General features: G+C 42.7%; 1 protein-coding gene across 4 annotated transcripts in view; it reads right to left on the bottom strand.

Moving 5' to 3' along the window:
• The window catches only part of MTF1 (metal regulatory transcription factor 1), a 43113-nt gene that overhangs the window by 12356 nt on the left and 9845 nt on the right, over positions 1-20912 (bottom strand). For all 4 annotated transcript variants that reach the window (XM_038557841.1, XM_038557842.1, XM_038557844.1 and 1 more), the window contains exons 3-7: positions 13874-14112; positions 12417-12548; positions 10096-10169; positions 9305-9441; positions 5584-5658 (exon numbers count right to left, since the gene is read on the bottom strand). In XM_038557841.1, coding sequence (XP_038413769.1) covers positions 5584-5658; positions 9305-9441; positions 10096-10169; positions 12417-12548; positions 13874-14112 — 657 coding nt within the window. The remainder of the gene's footprint in view (positions 1-5583; positions 5659-9304; positions 9442-10095; positions 10170-12416; positions 12549-13873; positions 14113-20912) is intronic.

Raw genomic sequence — 20912 nt, 5'->3', positions numbered from 1 at the left:
TGAGAGACACACAGAGAGAGGCAGAGACACAGGCAGAGGGAGAAGCACGCTCCCTGTGGGAAGCCTGATGCAGGATCCGATCGCAGGACCCCAGGATAACGACCCGAGCCAAAGACACATGCTCACCACTGAGCCACCCAGGCACCATGGGCTTGTCTTTGGTTAAGGGGAGGGGACAGCAATTTTTTTTACCTCCAGTCTGCCTTCCCCCCACATTTCATAGGGCAGGAGTGACAGAGGCGAGCATGCCTCGAGGAATACAGGCAGCTAACAGAAGTAAAGCAAGGGTGCAGGGACCCAGGCTGTGGCAAGCTGGAGGGCCTGAGCTCTAGTCACCTACAGTGCTTCTGAGGAGTATAGCCCTGTCATATGCACAGTGGGGACTTCAGAGCTCAAGAATGGTCTGAAATTTGGATTTTTATGTGAAATCTACTGATTTGTAATTAAAAGCAAGTAACTGAAAACAAAGCACTGTATAGACCAACCAAAACCCATCTTCAGGCCGTATTCTGCATCAGTGCCAACTTGTGTTTACAGGTCATTTTCCAACAACTCTGCTGCTGGGAGGGGAAAGAATCACTCTGGGCCTGGGCAAGTGTGGTGAGTGCAACTGTCCAGCAACCTAGAGGTCTGAAATGAAACTGCCCCTTTGAATCAAAAGAGGCTAATTATTCTAAGCATGATTCCACTGACTGGAAGATGAGTGAATCTGATTGCCAGCATGACACATGCTGAAGACACAAATCTACACCAGACTTCTGCTTCCAGTGCAGAGGGAGTTAAGAATCACAGGGCAAGGAGAGCCTGGGTGGCTCAGTGGTTGAGAGTCTGCCTTTGGCTCAGGTTGTGATCCCAGGGTCCTGGGATCGAGTCCTGCATCGGGCTCCCTGCAGGGAGTCTGCTTCTCCATCTGCCTATGTCACTGCCTCTCTTTCTGTCTCTCATGAATAAATAAAATATTATAAAAAAAAATCACAGGCCAAGATAGCAGACTTCAAACTTTTCATCACGATGCAAAGTAAGAATTACATTTTTCATATATCCACAAACAATTTATATGTGCACACATACATCCCTCACATTACATAACTATCCGTACTATATAACAAAAGTCTATGAAACGAGGCTTCTCCTTACTACACGCCAGGTCTTCTGATACTCTCTATTGTGCTGATGTCCTTAAAATGTAAACCTTACCCCCTACTTTATAATTCAGTTTGAAAAGTAGTGAGCTAACGACCCCACTACACTGTCAGCTCAACAACTTCCTCATGGTGGTTATTTTTGTTTTACCGGTTTACAAATTATCAGCAATAACACTGTTAAAAAGGAATAAGCCTGTGTGACTCCAAGAGATCACCATGAGAATGTTCCCAGCAGCATTATCCTAAGAGCTCCACACTAGAAACTATCCACATACCCAAGGGAAGTAGAGAGAACAAATTGTGGAACATTCACTTAATGTACTACTACTCACCAAGGAGAACCAATGATCTACAGCTATGCAACAATATGGATTCATTTTTTTAAGACTTTATTTATTTATTCATGAGAGGTAGAGAGAGAGAGAGAGAGAGAGAGAGAGAGAGAGGCAGAGACACAGGCAGAGGGAGAAGCAGGCTCCATGCAGGGAGCCCGATGTGGGACTCGATCCCAGGACTCCAGGATCACACCCTGGGCTGAAGGTGGCGCTAAACCCCTGAGCCACCCGGGCTGCCAAATGGATTAATTTCTTAAACATGACGTTGCAAGAAAGAAGCCAGCACAAACCAGTACAACTGGCACGATTCCAATTGCACAAAGCACAAGAACAGGCAAATCCATCTTACGTTGCTAGAAGTTGGGATAGTGGTTATCCCTAAGGAGAGGTAATAGTTGTTAGTGGGCATGAAGGGTGGAGGGCTTCTGGGATACTGGGAATGTTCTATTTCTTGATTTGGGTGCTGGTTACATGGATGTGATGAATTGTGATCATTCATTAAGCTGTATATTTGTGATAGGTGTACTTTTCTGTATGTATATTATACTTCAATAAAAAGTATTTTACACACTAAAAAAAATAGGGATCCCTGGGTGGCGCAGCGGTTTGGCGCCTGCCTTTGGCCCAGGGCGCGATCCCGGAGACCCGGGATCGAATCCCACATCGGGCTCCCAGTGCATGGAGCCTGCTTCTCCCTCTGCCTGTGTCTCTGCCTCTCTCTCTCTCTCTGTGACTATCATAAATAAAATAAAAATGAAAAAAATAAAATAATTAAAAAAAAAGAGGTACAGGACTGCAAAACTTTAAAAAAAATATATATATATATACTGAGGAGACTAGGACTCAGTCACTGCCAGGCTTCAGGGCACAAACCTAGAGGCAGAACAAGTTCGAGCGGCTCCCCACACACAGTAAAGAAGACGAGAACAGGCTGAGCCTCTAGGGCCTGGAGCAGAGAGACCAAGAACCCTGGGAGTTGTCTAGGACCAGGATGGATCCTGAAGCTCAGGAGCCATGAGGCCCAGAGGCCCGTTCCTAGCTGCTCCAACCCTCTGTTAACGAAAGATCTGAACAAACTGAGGCTCACTTCCAGGACACACATACATATGCAGCTGCCCAGAAACCTAGAAAAAGATGATGTCCTCAAAATGTATTTGATATTAACAATTCATCTTTTTTTTTTAAGTAGAACAAAGCAAAATTAATTCTATTACTTCAAGGAATTGTGGCCTTAAGAATGAAAGACTAAAAACGAGAGTATTGCCAATTCTGGAGTAACTGTTGGGTGGTGAGGGTACACTATGTAATTTGACCCCAAGGGACAGAGCCTCTCTCTTGCTGATGTAAATTGTGGTTTTGTTTTTTTAAAAAAAGGCTTTCCTTCTTCTTCTTCTTTTTTTTTTTTAAGTACTTAATGTCCCTCCAAACCAGGATTCCTCATCTGATGACCTGAGTGCTCCAGAAAGCTCTTTAGTCCTAGGTCATGGCCCTGGCCAGGAGTGGACTCTTGAACCATTTAATACACCTCTGAGATTAAAGAGATATTACACTCAGAAATCTTAGGTTCCATAACTCAGAGGGCATTGAGGCCATCCAGTATAGAAATTTCACTTTAAACTATGAGCTCTAAAACGTGAATAGGCATAAAAAATCATATGAGGTGCTTATTTAATGTTTGTTCATTTGGTACATTTCTAGTTCTCCATCTTCAATTTTTTTTTTTAAAGAGTTTATTTATTTATTAATGAGAGACACAGAGAGAGAGAGAGGCAGAGACACAGGCAGAGGGAGAAGCAGGCTCCATGCAGGGAGCCAGATGCGGGACTCGATCCCCAGTCTCCAGGATCACACCCTGGGCCGAAGGTGGTGCTAAACCGCTGAGCCACCCGGGCTACCCTCCATCTTCAATTTAACTGGTTCTCTTGTCTGTCCTTTCCAATCTGCTGTTAAACCCATCCGGTACATTTTTTACTTCAGATACAGTTTTAGTTCCAGAATTTCCATGTGGTACACTTTTTATAGTTTCTATTTCTCTGATGAGATTTCATATTTATTCAATTACAAGCATATTCCTTTAGGTCCTTGAGCATAAAAGAGCTACTCCTTGTTTACTGCAGTGCCTGGCTGGCTCAGTCAGTGGTTCTTAATCTCAGGATCATGAGCTTAAGCCCCATGTTGGGGGCTTTTTTTTTTAATTTTATGTATTTATCCATGAGAGACACAGAGAGAGGCAGAGACATAGGCAGAGCGAGAAGCAGGCTCCCTGCGGGGAGCCCAATGCAGAACTTGATCTCAGGACCCTGGGATCATGACCTGAGCTGAAGGCAGATGCTCAACCACTGAGCCACCCAAGTGCCCCAGGTATAAAGATTCCTTAAAAAAAAAAAAAACTTAAAAAAAAAAAAAAAAAACTTAAAAACAAAAATCCTTGTCTGCTAATTCTAACATCTCACTCATATTGGGATTCATCTCCACAGATTACCATTGCTCTTGAGTAGGATTAATGTTTTCCTCTTTCTTCTTATGTTTACTAACTTTGGATCATCCTGGACATTGTAAATGATATGCTGTTGAGACTCTGGATTCTGTTATACTTCCTGGAAGAGACAGTGTCCGTTTGTCTGCTTGAATAGTCTGTTGGTCTGGCTGTACCCCAAGCAAATTCGGTCTTCCCTGTGGGGGACAACAGCTGCCTCTTTGTCCAGTTCTTCAGCCTCAGCTGGGCTGCTAAGGGCCTGTCTCACACACATACAGTTCTAGGGCCAACTAGAGATGAGAACAGTTATACACAGAGCTTGGGGCTCCCACTATGTGGCTCTTCACTTTCCAGGTGTTGCTGTGGTAGCTCTGAACTCTGTCCTCTGGTTATTCAAGCCGGTGTGCCTGAAAGTTTACTGAGTTTTAGCCATCTTATTTGGTGTCAACTGGGGCTTGCCCCGAGGCTGACAAGCTGTAATACTTGAAAGCCTATCTAGTGCCTTTGACATTGTCCACATGGCTCATTCTTCTGAGCTTTACTTCTGCCTGTTTGGGGGTTGCTCTTTGGTGCCTTCAAGTAGTTGTTCTTGATCATTTGCCTAGCATAGGTAGTTGTTTTCTATGGGAGGGTTGGTCTGATACCAGTAACTCTGCCATTACTGAAGAACCTAAGCCTTGGGGTGTTTATGTAAAAAGACAGTGTCAGAAGCCATTCCCAGGGGATACTGATGAAGCAGGCTTGTGATGAGGCCCAAGCAGCTACGTCGCCAGAAGTGCTGCAGATGACTCCACTGATCACACTTTGAGAAACAGCACACATTTCATGGCATTTCTGAGTCTTTCCATCTCTGCTCAAATACTTCCTACCACGTTGATTCCTTTCTACTTGTGCACATACTCATAGAAAATCTAACTCAAGCTACATTTATTTACTACAGAAAAACTACAAACAATTTACAACAACCAGCGTTGGTGACACAGTAAAGCACGGATCCTCAGGAAGGAGTATAACCTCAGGCTTCATGCAGTGGCCTGCAAGGCACATCATAGAGCCACAGGAGTGGCAGGGAAATTCCAAAGACAGTGAACTGAAGCCATCCAATCAAGAGACAGTAGGATTGTCCTTTAGAAGAAGGCTTATAGAGAAGGTTCCCTTTGGGATGCCAGTGCAGTGAGCTCCAAGACAGACTCTAGTCAGATTGGCAGGGCTTGAGAAAGTCTGCAAACTGGAATTCTGGGTGAATTCTGGCTCCCCCTTATAGTAGACTAATTTTAAGCTCAAGGACAGACCACACCTACTTTTTTAACACTACAAGCTCAGTACCAACACACTGCCCAATGGACTAGGCACTCAATAAATATTTGCTAGGTGAACAAAAGAATGAAACTTTTGGGGCCAGAGGTTATCAGGTGAGTAAAGGCATCAGGCGTTAGAGAGAACAAGCTCTCCCATGGAGGCTCTATGAGGAAGTAAAACCAAAACCAAAATAGCCCTAACGGGTCAGTAACTGGACACAACCAAGTCTGGAAGACTGCAAAGGTTGGCCTCCCTCAATTTTCCCACCAAAGGGAGTGCTCAATTCTTGAACTTATTTTTCTCACACCCGTATCAGAGGTACACTTACTGTAGAATTTTCTCGAAGTTCAGAATCTGTCGACAGAAGGCTCAAGTCACTCAGACAAAGTGAATGATTTGTATCCTGTGAAGGAGAAAAAATTCTAATTGAGTAACAAAAAAAAATCAGGATTTATAATAGCATAGCATGTAATAAAACAGTTGATCACAATGTCCCTACAGTTCCAAATGTCTAGATTTATTACTTGGAGAGGTAAAAACCATCCAAAGCAAGGGCTCTGTGAATTATTTTAATTTTTAAAATCCTGATATTCTTAAAAGAATGTCTTATTTTTTTTAAAGAATGTCATATTTCTTAAAGATGATTAATAAAGAGTTTAAGAATTATCTCATGACTCAGGCTCCAGAGTAACAAAAGCTGTAATAATAGCAAATTAATAATATTTGTATAATCAGTCTTACCATTTACAAAGCAATTTCACATGATCTCATCTGCTATTCATATAAACCTGAAGTATTATTTTATATTCCCATTTTAAATATGAAAAAGTTAATGCTAAGACTGGTAGCAAACTGTCCAAAATCACACAGCTAATTAGCAGAACACAAACCCAGTGCTTCTGATGAGAAGTCCATCTTCCATTGCATCACTGTGTCCCCAGCACCTCAGGGATCCTTACTCAGAGTAGAACTGAGGCTTTATACTTTCCCACTAACTAACTAACTCTAGTCAGACTAACTCTGACTTTGGATTCCTAGGATGCCAGCTGCAATTTACCACACACTTTAAGTGGTAACTCTGCTTACCTCATGGATCAGATGTTCCCATTCATACATGCGTTCAACAAATATTCGCTGAACGTCTACTATGTATTAGGCACTGTTCTAGGCCCAAGGATACAATAATGAACAAAACAAGGTCCCTGCCACCACAGAGCTTACATGGGAGGGGTGAGGGGGGGATGGAGAGAGGGTGACAAAATCCCTGAAGAACACAAGATGATGCTAAGTGCTATGAAGGGTAAAGGAAATAGAGACGGCTGGGGCAGGAGATGCCCTTTTATTAGACCAGGGAAGGCTTCTTAGATAAGCTGGCATTTGGGCAGATACTGAAGAGAAGAGGGCATGGGTCATGCACATATCTGGGAAAAATGTTCCAAGCAGAGGGCACAGCAAATACAAAGGCCCGGGGGCAGGGATTGGCTTCCCTTGTTCCAGGCACCACAAAGAAGACAGTACAGCTAAAGTGAGAGGAAGTAAATGAGGCCAGAGACTAGAGTCTATAGGGCCTTTTGGGCCACTGTACAGATTCTGACTTTTGCTGTAAGTGACGGAAGAAGCTACTGGAGAGTTATGAACAGAGGACAGAAGTTATTTGCCTTATGGTTTAGAAAGATTGCTCTGGGTGAAATATGTAGACCAGTCTGTGTCAGGGCAGGGTGGGAGTGAGGAGAAGGGGGAGGTTCGAGGAAGACCACCTAGTGGTTACTGCAGTAATCCAGACAAAAGCTGATACCAGCCTGAACAAAGTATCAGAAGTGATCAGATTCCACATCTATTCTCATGGTAGAGCTGAGACTTTGTTGACAGACGTAGGGTATGAGGGGGGAAAAAGACGTATCAAAAATGACTCCAAGATTTTTGGCCTGTGCCACTGAAGACACAGAGGTGCCATTTACTAAGATAGGGACCCAGAGGCCAAGGAGGTTTGGACATATCACATTTGAAAAGACTGAGGATTTCTGGGTTGAAAAAGGAGGTTGAATATATATTATCTTCCTCAACTTACAGTGCAGCTATGTCCTGATAAACCCATCCTAAGTCAAAAAATACATCGAACACGTACTTAGCCAAACTTCACAGCTCAGCCCAACCTACCTGAAATGCGCTTAGAACACTTACATTAGCCTATAGTTGGGCAAAATGATTTAACACAAAGATGATTTTATAACAAAATGCTGACTAGCTCGTGCAATTGATTGAACGCTGTACTGAAAGGGGAAAAAACAGACCGGTTGAATGGGTCTGTTGTGTATCAGTTGTTTACCCTTGTTATTGCAGGGCTGACGGGGGGGTTGTGACTCGTTCCCACTGCCCAGCATCACAAGAGAGAATCATACATATCACATCTCAGCCTTTTGGCTAAGATCAAATGAAGAGAGGATCATACCACCTGCTGTTAGACCGGGAAAAGATTCAAATCAAAATTCAAAGTATGGTTTCTAGTGAATGCATATCATTTTCGCACCCATAAAATCAAATCATTCTAAGTGGGGATTGTCTGTACAGTGTAGAGTTCAGGAAGAGATCCAGGCTGGAGATCTTTATTTAGGACTCAGAGGCAATCTAGATGGCACTGAAAGCCTGAGACAGGAGAAGCTTCCCACCACCGGGGACTGAGTTGTGAGCCAGAGAAGACAAGACCTGAGCACCATGCACTGGGCATCCCAGTGCTTAAGGGGCTGTCACCAATTAAAGTGTCCTTGGCTTGTCACATGAATAAGAAGACTGATCACGACTTAATACATGCAGCTTAGTAAGCAAAGACTCTCAGATCTTAGTATTTTTATCTGGCTTTCCAGAAGAAGAAACCAAGGCGCAAAAAAGCCATTTGCCTAAAGGCATCCATCTGATCGGCAGCGGAGCTCCAGAGGCCACAGCCTTCACAGCTCATGTTATTTTGCCTCTCACAACATAGGGGTCAAGAACCAGGCTCTGGAATCAGACTGCCTGCCTAAATTAGACTAATTACAAACTCTGGATACTCAGGCAGGTAATTTAATTTCTCCCTATCTCAAAAGTTTCTTTATTGGTAATATGAGGCTAATAATAGCACTGACCTTACATAGCTCTTCTGAGTGAGACAGTCCATATAAAAGCACTTAACATCGAATTTGGCACAAGGTAAACACTCAGTAAGTGTTAGTTATTATTACTAATAAGATATGGGCAGAAATCTGTTGGAAGGGATCTTCTGCTGTTTAAAAATTGGAAACCACAGAATTTAAATATGCTGTCTCTCCCAAAATCGAAATCAGTATTACCTAATGATTCAAAAGGGGGACAGTGAGCTTCAGTTTCTTTATCTTTGAAATAGGAAGATAATAATACTCACTTCCTACGTTTAAGAGACATACATAAGTGCCCACCACCACAACAGAAGTAAAACCAGTAAATTTCTCCCAGGATCTCTCCAGAACAGAGCTGCAGAGGAGAGGGAGATATGGTGGAGGGACTTGGCAAAGAACAAACTGTCCAAAACTCTGCAGAGGCATGTTCTGTGGTTCAGCACTTCCCACCAGTGCCTCTCAAACCTTCTGGCCTATGGACAATTCAAAAGGGCAAGAAACCTTCCAGACTCTACCTGGTTCTCCAATGACAGATTAAACAGACATGTGAGACAAAACATTAATCTGTGTTCCAAATGCAACCACAGATGTACATTTCATAAACACAAATGAGAAAATGAGACCCATTTAGAGCATCTGGTTGACCCTCTGGAAACATGTGAGACCTCTGAAACCACTTACTGGTTTCAAGGCATACCTGATGGGAAAGAGGCAGAGCTGAATCAAAAGCTGAAGCACAGGGCACGGGCTGAAATTTCTGCTTGCACCACCCCATCACAAAGATACAGATCTTGACCCTGATTTCTTCCCTCTCACTGACAGACACATAGAGAAGACATTTTGCCCTTTCATTTTGATATACAAACAACTGTTGCTGTTCTGTGCTGCCTAAATCAAAACAAGAGACAAAACACTGCGCACCTCTGATCCATTGTGATTTGGAAGTGCATTGTATGAGTGTCCTTTGTTGTCATGACCTTTCATGTGACTTTTGAGACTGTATTGAGTGCTAAATGTTTTCTCACAGCCATTACTGGGGCAGAAGAAGGGTCTTTCACCTGCAAGAATGACAAGTAGTATTAGTATTTCCATAACATTATTTCACTGGATTCAGACTTCTCCTCTTCCCTAACAGGGGAAGTAAATATTCCTACGAGGGTTCAGGTAATAGTCGTTGGAAAAATTACATGTTAACCATCTCCGTCCTAAAACTTAATGTAGAGCAAAATGGCCTGCTCCTGGCAAGTTTAAAGACAAGAGTAGTTTTTTTTTTTTTTCCGTCACAGGTTCTTTGAGAATCTCTGTACTGGTTTCATTTCTTTTTTCTTTCTTTCTTTCTTTCTTTTTTTTTTTTTTTAAGATTTTATTTATTTATTCATGAGAGACACACAGAGAGAGGCAGAGACATAGGCAGAGGGAGAAGCAGGCTCCCTGAGGAGAGTCTGATGTAGGACTCGATCCCGGGACTCCAGGATCACAACCTAAGCCAAAAGCAGACTCTCAACCACTGAGCCACCCAGGTGCCCCACTGGCTTCATTTCTTAAGGCTGGATTCCTGAGTCCAACTTTTACATCCTTTTACCTCTGAAAGAAACTCAAATATTACAGGTGAAGGCTACGCTGATTTAGGCTTGCTCCCTCCATGAAGCTCTACAGTTCTCCAAAGAAACATAGCTTGATGAAGGTTAAAAAAAAAATCAGCTTAAACTCACCAGTATGTGTACGGACATGAGTTTTAAGGTGGTGGCTTGCTGCAAATGCTTTCCCACAGCCATCATGATCACACCTAAGTAAGTTGTTTAAGCAAAGAGAAACAGCAGTCATTAGGTAAACAGGCCTTTATCTTCAACATCTCTTATAAATACAAGCTCAAACTAAAACAAATGTTCAGAACACTGAGATCTGATTGAGGAAATTGGTTTTAGAGATGGAAAATGAAGACAGGTCATTGAAAAAAGTGGGAACAGAGGGAACTGATGGTCCAGGATAAATATTTCTTCTCCTACAAGTAAGTCACATGTTGAGAGCTCTGACAATAAGAGCTTTTTGATGAATTACTTAACAGAATTCTATTGACAATCAGAACTGATACGGAAAATCTACTGCCAGTGGAAAACTAGGAATGTCAATAGTGGGTAGAGAGGCTCTCACAAAGGCAGGAAGCCTAAATATAACACCAAAACAAAATCACTCCCAACTACATTGGCCATATGATATATAATATATAATGGTTGTAATGACTTATTTATAACCTTCAGTGTCAAGACCCACTTCTTTCTCTTTTACTTTCTTGATAACCAGAGCTGAAAGAAATCTTTCCCTCCTGAGAACTCCTGAGCCATTTATCTATGTTCTTCTTTTATGGCACCTGTAATTTCCAATATTATTTTATCTCTATGTGTATACATTTGTTATCTGTTCTCCTAGATTATAAACTCTGAAGGGCAGGGTCCAAGTAGTCCTTTATATCTGCCGTAGTTCTTGCACATAGCAGGCTTGTTGTTCTTGCATATAGCAGGCTTTCAATAACTATTTATATGAATGAATGCATTTTCTTGTAAGCCAAAGTATTTTATTTCTTTAAGTAGAAAGCTTCTCTGGAGCATTTGACTCCTTAATAATACATAATCATTGTGTCTAAAGTCCCATCTAATATTCAAGAAAAATTAGCAGTTTTAATCATCACAAAAATGCATGTGACTGAATAGAAATTAGAGTCCCCTCGACAGCCTTATGGGGTAAAAAGTAACCCAAGCTTCACAGAATCTGGAGAGTAACTAACTAGAATCTAAACACTCTTGCTTTTAGGGTGCCTGGCTGGCTCAGTCCGTGGAGCATGCAACTCTTAATCCGGGGTTGTGAATTCAAGCCTCATGTTGGGCATACAGCTCACTCACTCACTTACTAATTAATTAAGTAAGTAAATACTCTTGCTGTTAGAGGGATTACAATTCAGGAATGAAACTTTAATTTTAGAACACCGTTCCATTTAATTAGTATTTAAGAGTGGACTGTCCCTGAAGACAGGGACACCATCAAAGGATCCTGATAAGGAGATGAGAGACTTGAGAGGGGAAAGGTAGCCCATGTGATGCCATGTATGTAACAGCAGTCTCTTCTGCCACAATTTGGAGACAAGGTTTATGGGCAATTTTTAATAATACATCTGTATTATATTTAGGGGGAATCCTTACAACTCATAATCTTATTAAGAAAATGTCATAATAAATAAATAAATAAATAAATAAATAAATAAATAAATAAATAAATAAATAAATAAATAAATAAATGTCATATTAAAAAAGAAAAGAAAATGTCATATAATCATCCCAAACTTGTTTTTGAACCCCTACTGAATGCCCAGAACCATGCCACATGCTATAAGCAGAGAAGAAGGTAGATCATACAAGTCCTTCCTTCAAAGTTACACATTTATGTGTGGGTACATTAAATATACATATGTGCACACATATATAGAGACTGAAATATACAGACAAAAATGGATGCTCCTATATGTGTGTGTATACACACGCATTACAAGACAACAACAAGCAACAAAATACCTGCATTCTTATCCCCTCATTTCCCCTCTCATCTCCTCCACTCCCCACCTAGATTTTTAGGTTGCTCTCCCTTTTGCTGTGCTCAAAGCTGTGTGGGCACCTCAGTCTCATATACTGTCTGGTTACTTGTGGTTCTTTCTCACTAGACGATATTCCCGAGAGAAGAGCGTGTCTTAGTATTTCTCTAGCACTGATAAGTGCCTCCCACGTTGAGTTTCAACAAATGCTCATTGAAAAGGGGAAACCCTGCGGCAGAAAGGCCATCACAGTCCAAAAGAAGGATGCTCTTAGAATCTGTCATCACTCCTCCTGTGTGGAGTAGTTGGTTGTAGCTATGTTGGGGAGAGCCAACGCTGCCAAAGAACTGACAGGGGCAGTTTTCTTTCTGCTCTGAAAAATGTCAGGGCACATGAAGAGACCCAGCCACAACCTGGTCAGCGACAAAGGGAAGGGAAAATTGTGAGACTTACCGAAATGGCTTTTCTCCTGTATGGGTTCGAATGTGCTTCCTCAGATCACTGAGTGTGGTGAAGTACTTGCTGCAGCCTTCAGATTCACAGTTAAACGTTTTCCCTGTGTGAAGCCTCTGATGTGCTTTCAGCCTGCAAGATGTTCCACAGAGAAAGTCCCTTTGTCATTTGCATAATGTACTACAGAGCCTCCCCACTCATGTCAGCTTAACGTGCTTCGGGATCCAGGGCATAAGAATTCCATATCCATTATACAGCAGCATCCAAAATTGTTTACTTGAAGAGAAATTCAGAAAAGTATGTAGCTTACAGTAGGAGTGTGACTCTGCAGCCAGACTGCCTGGGACTCAAATCCCAGACCCATTTCCTACTGGATGGGGGGGCCCTGAGCCAGTTACAAAACCTTTCTGTGCTTCCACTTACTTGTCAGCTGCTGTGAGGATGAACAGTGCTTCACACACAGTGAGAGCTTCTTAAGTGTTAGCTATTGCTGTGTTTGTTACTTTGGACCCAAAGCTGAAGAAGACATGGTTTCCTGATACAAATGGTGTAAAAGGAAACTGGCTAACAAGTGGTAGAAAAAAGTTATCTTCAAAGTGAGAAAGGACCAAAAGTTGACAGAAGCCTCAGTACAGGCCCTGAGCCAAGGGGAGGCAACAGGCCAAGTATTAAAATCTGCAGGCCCATAAAAGCGGTGGTCACCGTCAAAAAAATAATAAAAATTAAAATTAAAATTAAAATTAAATAAAATAATAAATAAAAATAAAATAAATAAAAAATAAAATAAATAAAATAAAATAAATAAAATAAAATAAAATAAAAAATAAAATAAAATAAATAATTAAAAAATAAAATAAAATATAATAAAATAATAAATAAAAATAAAATAAAACAAAATAAATAAAATAAAAAATAAAATAAATAAAATAAAATAAAATAAAAAAATAAAATAAAATAAAATAAAATAAAAAATAAAATAAAAAATAAAATAAAATAATAAAATAAAATAAATAAAATAAAATAAATAAAATAAAATAAAATAAAATAAAATAAAATAAAATAAAATAAAATAAAATCCCCAGGCCGTTATGTCCCTCTGGGAGATACAAATTTGAACACAAATATATTATCGTTTTTAATTAACCCCTTTTATGTCAATATTTAAGTAATAAGTTTCTCCAGCGAATGTTAAACAGTTGAGCACTGCTGTGCTCTTCATTTATTTTATTATTTTTTATTATATTTTTAGATAGGCTCCATGCCCAGTGTGGAACCCAGCAGGGGGCTTGAACTCATGGCTCTGAGACCAAGAGTCAGTGGCTCAAGCAACTGAGCCCCCCAGGCGCCCCCTTGCTGTCCCGTTTAAAACCCTGGCAGTACACATCTGCACAGGGCAAGGGGAGGGCTCTGCAATCACAAGGCCAGGGTCAGAGGCTGGAGAAGAGGCCTGTACATACCTGTACAGCGTGTTGAACGCCTTCTCACAGCCCTGCACGTCGCACTCAAATGGCTTCTCCTTCGTGTGCACTCGCACATGGATCCTGAGGCTGTAGGAGGTGAGGAAGGCCTTGCCGCAGCCCTCCTGATTACAGACAAAGGTGTACTCTCCTCGGTGAGTCTTCTGGTGGGTGCGCAGGTTGCCTGCTGTGCTGTAGGTGCGGGGACAGCCCTCAAAGGTGCACTGGTACCGCTTTACCTGGCAGACAAAGAACACCTCATCAATAGGACAAAAGAGCTGCCGAGGGCCTAACTCCCTGCAGAGCCTGGCTCCCAGGAAATGTGCACAACACACAGAGGTTTGTATCATAAACACAAAAAACCACCTCGAACACCAAAGCGGGGAAATCTTCCCATGGATCAAATCATGCCACAACAACAAATAATAAGTCATGGGGATGAGATAAGCTTGTACGCAGATGAATATTCTAAATTAATATAAAAAGGGGTTTTTCAGACTCTGGTATACATCTAGCCTCTAAAGGTGGGCCTCTCATACTGAAATAACATTTTGGCTTGCTTTGGGTTTCTTTCTTTTTTTAAAGATTTACTTATTTATTTAAGAAAGAGACAGACAGACAGACAGTGTATGCGGGGTTGGGAGCGCAGAGTCTTAAGCAGACTCTGTGATGAGTAGAGCCTGATGCAAGGCTCGATCTCATGACCCTGAGATCACCACCTGAACTGAAACCCAGAGTCGGACGCTTAACTAACTACATCACCCAGACATCCGTTGGCTTTAAAACTTGATTAAACACCCTGCCTTGTGGCACCCCACCTTGACTGGAACTGGCCAATGTTGAACTGAGTCTAAAGCATCCTGACATTGATATGCTCGGTCATCAAGCAGTATATCCCTAGCATAGTTTCAAGTCTATGAAATAAAAATACTGTATCATGAATTTCTTGGAGTATTTACTAGTATAACAGTTCCCAAAATGCCAGCCTCTCGGTTTCACTTTCACCGGCCGAAATTCTTGAGAGGGTAGCATATATGTGTGCCTCCATCTCCTTTGATGCCCACATACTCCTTAACAACTTGGCAAGTGGGTTTCACTGCAGGAAATGATTCTCTTGCATTTCCTGGCGGTCAACCCTTCCATCCTTCTCCATTTGACTTCACTTGCAAAACTCTCTCATCAGTGATGTACCCCCCCACCCCCACCAAAAAAAAAAAAAAAAAAAACTTGGCCTTTACAACACAGCAATTCCACAGGGCTCTCTTTATCTTCTTCTCCAAGCTACTCCTTTCCCTTCAATTGATATGTAGGTGTATTCTGGAACTTATCTCTCATCTCTCAACCCCTCCCCTACCTGCCCCAGTGCAGGGGAAGCAGCCTTAGACATAGCAGGAGGAGAATGAATTTCTGGCATTTATGTTCAAGACCTTCCATAAGTCATTTTGCTTTCTTGAACCTCAGTTCTTTACTTCTCAAAGGAGTATTAATAAAGCCTGCCCTGCCTGTCTCAGTGCTGCAGAGTGGAACAAAATGAGATCAAACATTCATGAAAATACACTGTAAATGATCTGATACTGTACACACCAGGGCGCTAGTACTGTCTACTTCAGCTTTCATGGAACATCTTCATCCTTTGACCCCGACCTTGCTCCAAAGCCTCAGTCCACAACTCCAACTACACTATTAGTGTTCATTCCACAGTCACTGAACTATCAGGTCCCAGGCAACAAGCTAGATACCGTATCAGATAAACAAGTGAACAAGACAAAAATCTCTGCTTTGGGGGCACCCAGGTGGCTCAGTGGTTGAGCATCTGCCTTCGGCTCAGATCGTGATCCCGGGATTGAGTCCCACGTCGGGCTTCCTGCATGGAGCCTGCTTCTCCCTCTGCCTGTGTCTCTGCCTCTCTCTCTCTGTGTGTCTCTCATGAATAAATTTTAAAAACCTTAAAAAAAAATCTCTGCTTTTAAAAAATGCCAATTTTAAGGAGGTGGATGTGCACAAATTATTATAAACTTTGCTGAGCCTGACAATACATACATGCCCCAGGAGCCTGGGGATATAAAAAAGGGAAATCTAACCCTCCTAGTGAAGGCTCAGAAGCTGAGGTTCTCTCTGTCTCTTTCTCTGTCTCTCTCTCTCTCGTTTTTTCACTTGCCTGTTGTTTTAGGGATAAACTGAAAATGTGTTCCTCAGATAAACCAGTGAACCACAAACATACCTGCAGCATGTAAGAGACTGGATGCAGAAGGATCTAGAAAAATAAGGTGAAGCCTCCTTACTCAAGCTATGGAGTAGAGGAATAAGACAATGGAGACTCACCAATGGGTTTTAACCAAGAGAGCAACATATCAGATCAGCAGTTGAGGAGAGATCCTTCAGGTAGCCTACTAGAGGATGGACTGGAAAGGTAAGAGAACAGAAGAAGGGGTAGAGAGACTAAGAGAAGAGGAACAACAGTCCAGCAGGGACACGAGAAGAACCTGAACAGGGAAGTGAGAGTGAACTATGAGAGATGAATTCCAGAGAGTGTGGGAATGGGCTAAGGAAACAGGAAGAGAAGCCAAAGAGAATGATGGTATAGAAGCCAACAGAAAGAGGATCTTAAGGAAAATGAATGATCAGAATATGAAATGTCCAAGAAAATAAGGAACACAGGACTGAGGAGACTCCTGGATTCCCAGCAGCTGGCAACTACTTAGCAAAGCTGGTTTGAATGAACTGCTGGGGCCTGAAGTCTGGATGAAGGTGAATAAACCAAAGGTGAAGTGGAGGCAGAAATGAGAGATGGACAGCAGGCGCAAGAGTGGGCTTCTGAGTTGATGCTTTTTTGAGTAGGGTAGGGCCTGAGCATATTTGTAAGGAGAAAGGACCCAGAAAAAAAGATTCCTTCCAAGAGGAATATAAAGAAAAGGGTGGGCAGCCTGGATGGCTCAGCGGTTTAGCGCCGCCTGCAGTCCAGGGCCTGATCCTGGGGACCAGGGATCGAGTCCCGCGTCGGGTTCCCTGCATGAAGCTTGCTTCTCCCTCTGCCTGTGTCTCTGCCTCTCTCTCTTTCTCTGTGTCTCTCATAAATAAGTGAATAAAATCTTTTAAAAAAATAAAATAAAGGATATTTAAAAAGCTGGTGGAGGGAAAAGCCTCAGGTGGGAAGGGGGACAGACAGCATGAGAGCAGAGAGGGACTGAGGTAAGAATGGGTCTACAAGGTTTCTATAACGGGCCAAATAGTGCATATTTAAGGCTTTGTGGGCCATGTAGACTGTTACAACCCCTTGACCCTGAAAGTAGCCATCAACAAATATATAAACGGATAAGCCAGGCTGTGCTCCAGAAAAACTATTTATGGACAGGAGGATTTGAATGTCATATCATTTTCATGTATCACGAAATACTATTCTTCTGATTTAAAACAAATCATTTAAAAATGGAAAAACCATTCTACAAATACAGGTATTTGCATGGATTTGACCTGTGGGCCCCAATTTGCCAAACCCTAAAACCTGTGGGTGTGGGGAAGGGAGGAGCCCTAACTCCTCCCATCTCCCCTCCCACTCCTTGTCTCATCTGTCCAACCCCCAGCACAATCTTGCACAAGTGCTCTCTCACTGTTCATTCCGCAGCCTTCCCACTGCTACACAGGAGGTGCTCTGTAAACATCTGCTGCACTGAATTACTACCCATCAGTCCAGGCGTTCTCATGTCTCAGGGCCTAGGTCTGAAGCCAATCATTGCCAGATTTGTTCTAAAACAGTGTTCTAGGGGAACCTGGGTGGCTCAGTGGCTGAGTGTCTGCCTTTGGCTCAGGGTGTGATCCCAGGGTCCTGGGACTGAGTCTCGCCTCTGCCTATGTCTCTGCCTTTCTCATGAATAAACAAATAAAATCTTTAAAAACAAACAAGCAAATAAATAAAACAGTGTTCTCCACATGCTACCTCTATGCTCAGATGCGAACATCCCTTCGCCTAATACTCAAGATCCCCCCGTAGGTCCTCTTCCACCTTCTACCCCGTTACTCCATCACCAGCCCAAGAGCAGGCTCTGCTAAGCCTACAGGCAACAGGACTCCTTCCCTAATCGCCACACTGAATCCCTACTTGCCTGCCTCTGCTCTTTCCATTCTTTCTGCTGGAAATGCCTGATTCCTTCTCTGCTTTTCTGAGTCTCTCTCTCTTCCTTCCACTCAAGCCTCATTACCTCCCCAAGGCACTCCACAATCAACACACATCTAAGTGACAGTGCCCTTCTCTGAATTCCAATATTTAACTCTACCACTCATTTGGCACTTAGCCTATGTTGTTAATTATCCTCTCGTGCATATATCCTGGTTTCCCATCAAGACTGAAAACCTCTTTGGTTCGGGCAGGCAGAGATTTCAACACAGTCACTGACCAGGAAGGAGAAGCGGGACTGTGGCTGCTGCAATAGAGCAGCAGCATGTCTCAATCAGAGGGCTTCAACAATGGCAGCTGATAAGAGCAGACTCTCATTCTTAAGATGAGACAGCAGTTGATACCTTTATAAGGAACAGTACAATCAATCATTAACTACCCCTTCCTGTCTCCTTGCCTGACCAACCCCTACCCCACCCCACCTCCCACCCACCCCACCCCCACCCCATCCAGGTTTTTCACTTAGCCAACTCAAGCTTCCATTTAAAAGCTCCTTCCTTGAGGAACTGTTTTATATCATTACCTCTTTAGTTGGTAGGCACAGTGGTAGCCGGAAAACACAAAGCACTAAATGAATACTCCTTGAGCTAAATGAATGAATGGTTGCTCTCCTGGTGGACTGTAGGCTCCATGAGAACAGGGCCCATGTCTGTCTTGGTCACAGCTCAGGGGCTAGCCTCATGGAAGAGTGGCACCACATCCATATTTGCTGAAGGAATGATTGTACAAACAAAACCAAGCCAGCAGGACTTAATGCTGAGGAACACAGTGACAAGGGTGACAAGTGACAAAGGAAGGATGGTCAATTAGGTCAAATGTAGCAGAGATGACTACTGAAGCATTTCTTGGGTTTGCCTGATTCATCAAATCATAAGCCTCCCAGCAAGATTAGCTTCATTGGAAGGGTAAGAACAGAAGCCAGAATGTAACAGGCTGAGAAGTTGGAGAAAAGCAAGGAACTGAAGACCATGAATATAACTACTCTTTCAAGGAACTTGGCTGAGAAGAGGAGAGAGGAGAGAAAGTTAGGAGAGGATACAAACTGGGGAAGGTATTTGTGTTTAAAATGGGGGGAGAAAAATAATAACAAAATAAAGGTGGGGGAGACAGTGGGGGTGCCTAGATGGCTCAGTTGGTTGATTGTCTGCCTTCAGCTTAGGTCATAATTCCAGGGTCCTAGGGTCCAGCAGATTCAGGCTCCCTGCTCAGCAGGGAGCTGGCTTCTCCCTCTCCCTCTGCCCATCCTCTCCACTTGTGAGGTCTCTCTCAAATAAATAAATAGATTTTTTTTTAATGTTTTAAAAAGGTGGAGGAGACAGGTTGACTGTCAGAGTCAATGCCTGCCCCCCAGTAATGTACTGAATAGACGAGTAATCTCTCACCCCATCAAGAGGGAAGCAGTAAATGGAAGTCATCATTCTGAGTCTTTCAGAATCGTTTTTAAATAGCACCAAATTTCACAAAAGGGAAAACTAAACCTCCTCAAACTGGATCCGAACAGGAAGTTGCAAAAAACACATTAAGTTTTCATTGTTACAGAGAAGAGGTATTGCAACACGTGGTACATTTAAATACAAGTAAGGTTTATTATGCTTTCAAAAAATTATGTCGCAGGGATTATATTGTCCAAGGTGATAGGCAGAGGGAAAAAATAGTCCCTGCTCTCAAGAAGCTCAATGTGAAGAGGAGAATCAAAGAGACAGAAAAGACCCAAAATGAGAAATTGTGCTGATAATGGAGGTGAGAATAGAAGTACAGGGAAAAAGCATCTAATTTAGATGTGGGGACCACTGAGAAAGACTTCTCAAAGGAGGTTATGCTCAAGCTGAATCTAAAGAACCTGCGAAAGAGGTGACACATAATTCGCCTCTCAAAATTAACTAACTAACGTTATGTATAATATGAACACAATTCACTGCCAATTCCACTGGATAATAAAATATGCATTTCTCTAAAAGAGCTGAAGAATCGCATTCCTTTAACTTTCCTGTGCAGCAGATAGGTGGCCTCTAACACTAGTCGATTCCCAGGGTAAGGAGCACGGAGGGGGTGCAGGGTAGGCTCACTGAGGATGGAGTGTAATGTTATAATGGTCAAGAAGCATGAGCTTTCAGAGGACTGCTATTGGTTTGCAAGGTGTTCTGTGTAATTCTAGAGTAGAGAAATCGTTAACAAAAATGACTGCCTGGTTAAGCCAACAGAGTCAGAGAAGGAAAGGTAAACGAGACAAGCAAAATGGGAAAACTAAACACTGGGCTGCAGGAGATAAAAGCTCAAAAAAAATTTCAGGGAAGAGAAAAGGCTGGGTTTCTGCTGGAGGAAAAAGACAATGAGAGACCAAGAGAACTAGATTTGACCCTCCTCACTGGCCCTATACTCAGTGAGGAAAGAGAGTCTCTGGTCCTGAGCATCCGGCACACGAACGATCATTCTCACAAGTCATGCACTGGCCAGGCCAAGAGAGCTGTGGGAGCTGCCCATTCCTGCCCAACACACTGGGGACCTCCTCCCCGATCCCATCTCTGTTCCTGGGCTTGCACGGATCTCACTTCTAGTCTACAATGTGCAACCACAGGACTCAAAGTGGACGTTTAAGAGCTCTGCGTGACTTCATTCCTTCATCGGGCCTCCCACTGCCCACCACCAGAGCTGGAGGCACACAGTGCTACCCACACCTCAGCCTTTTACCCTCGCAGAACTGACGCCGTCCCGCTGCCCCTCTCCACAGCTCACAGGCCGTGCCGGCCGAGTCTCCCCTCTGTCTTTACAAAGGTGGCATGTTACGTTAGAACAGCATAGGCTTTGGCATCCAGAACATCCTCGGTTCAAACCTCATTTCTACTACGTGCTGATTGTATGTATGTTTCT

Source organism: Canis lupus, chromosome 15 (assembly GCF_011100685.1).
Source record: "Canis lupus familiaris isolate Mischka breed German Shepherd chromosome 15, alternate assembly UU_Cfam_GSD_1.0, whole genome shotgun sequence".
In the NCBI taxonomy this organism is placed as follows: domain Eukaryota; kingdom Metazoa; phylum Chordata; class Mammalia; order Carnivora; family Canidae; genus Canis; species Canis lupus.
The sequence above is the reverse complement of the archived record's forward strand: the minus strand, read 5'-3'. Positions and strand labels throughout refer to the sequence as shown.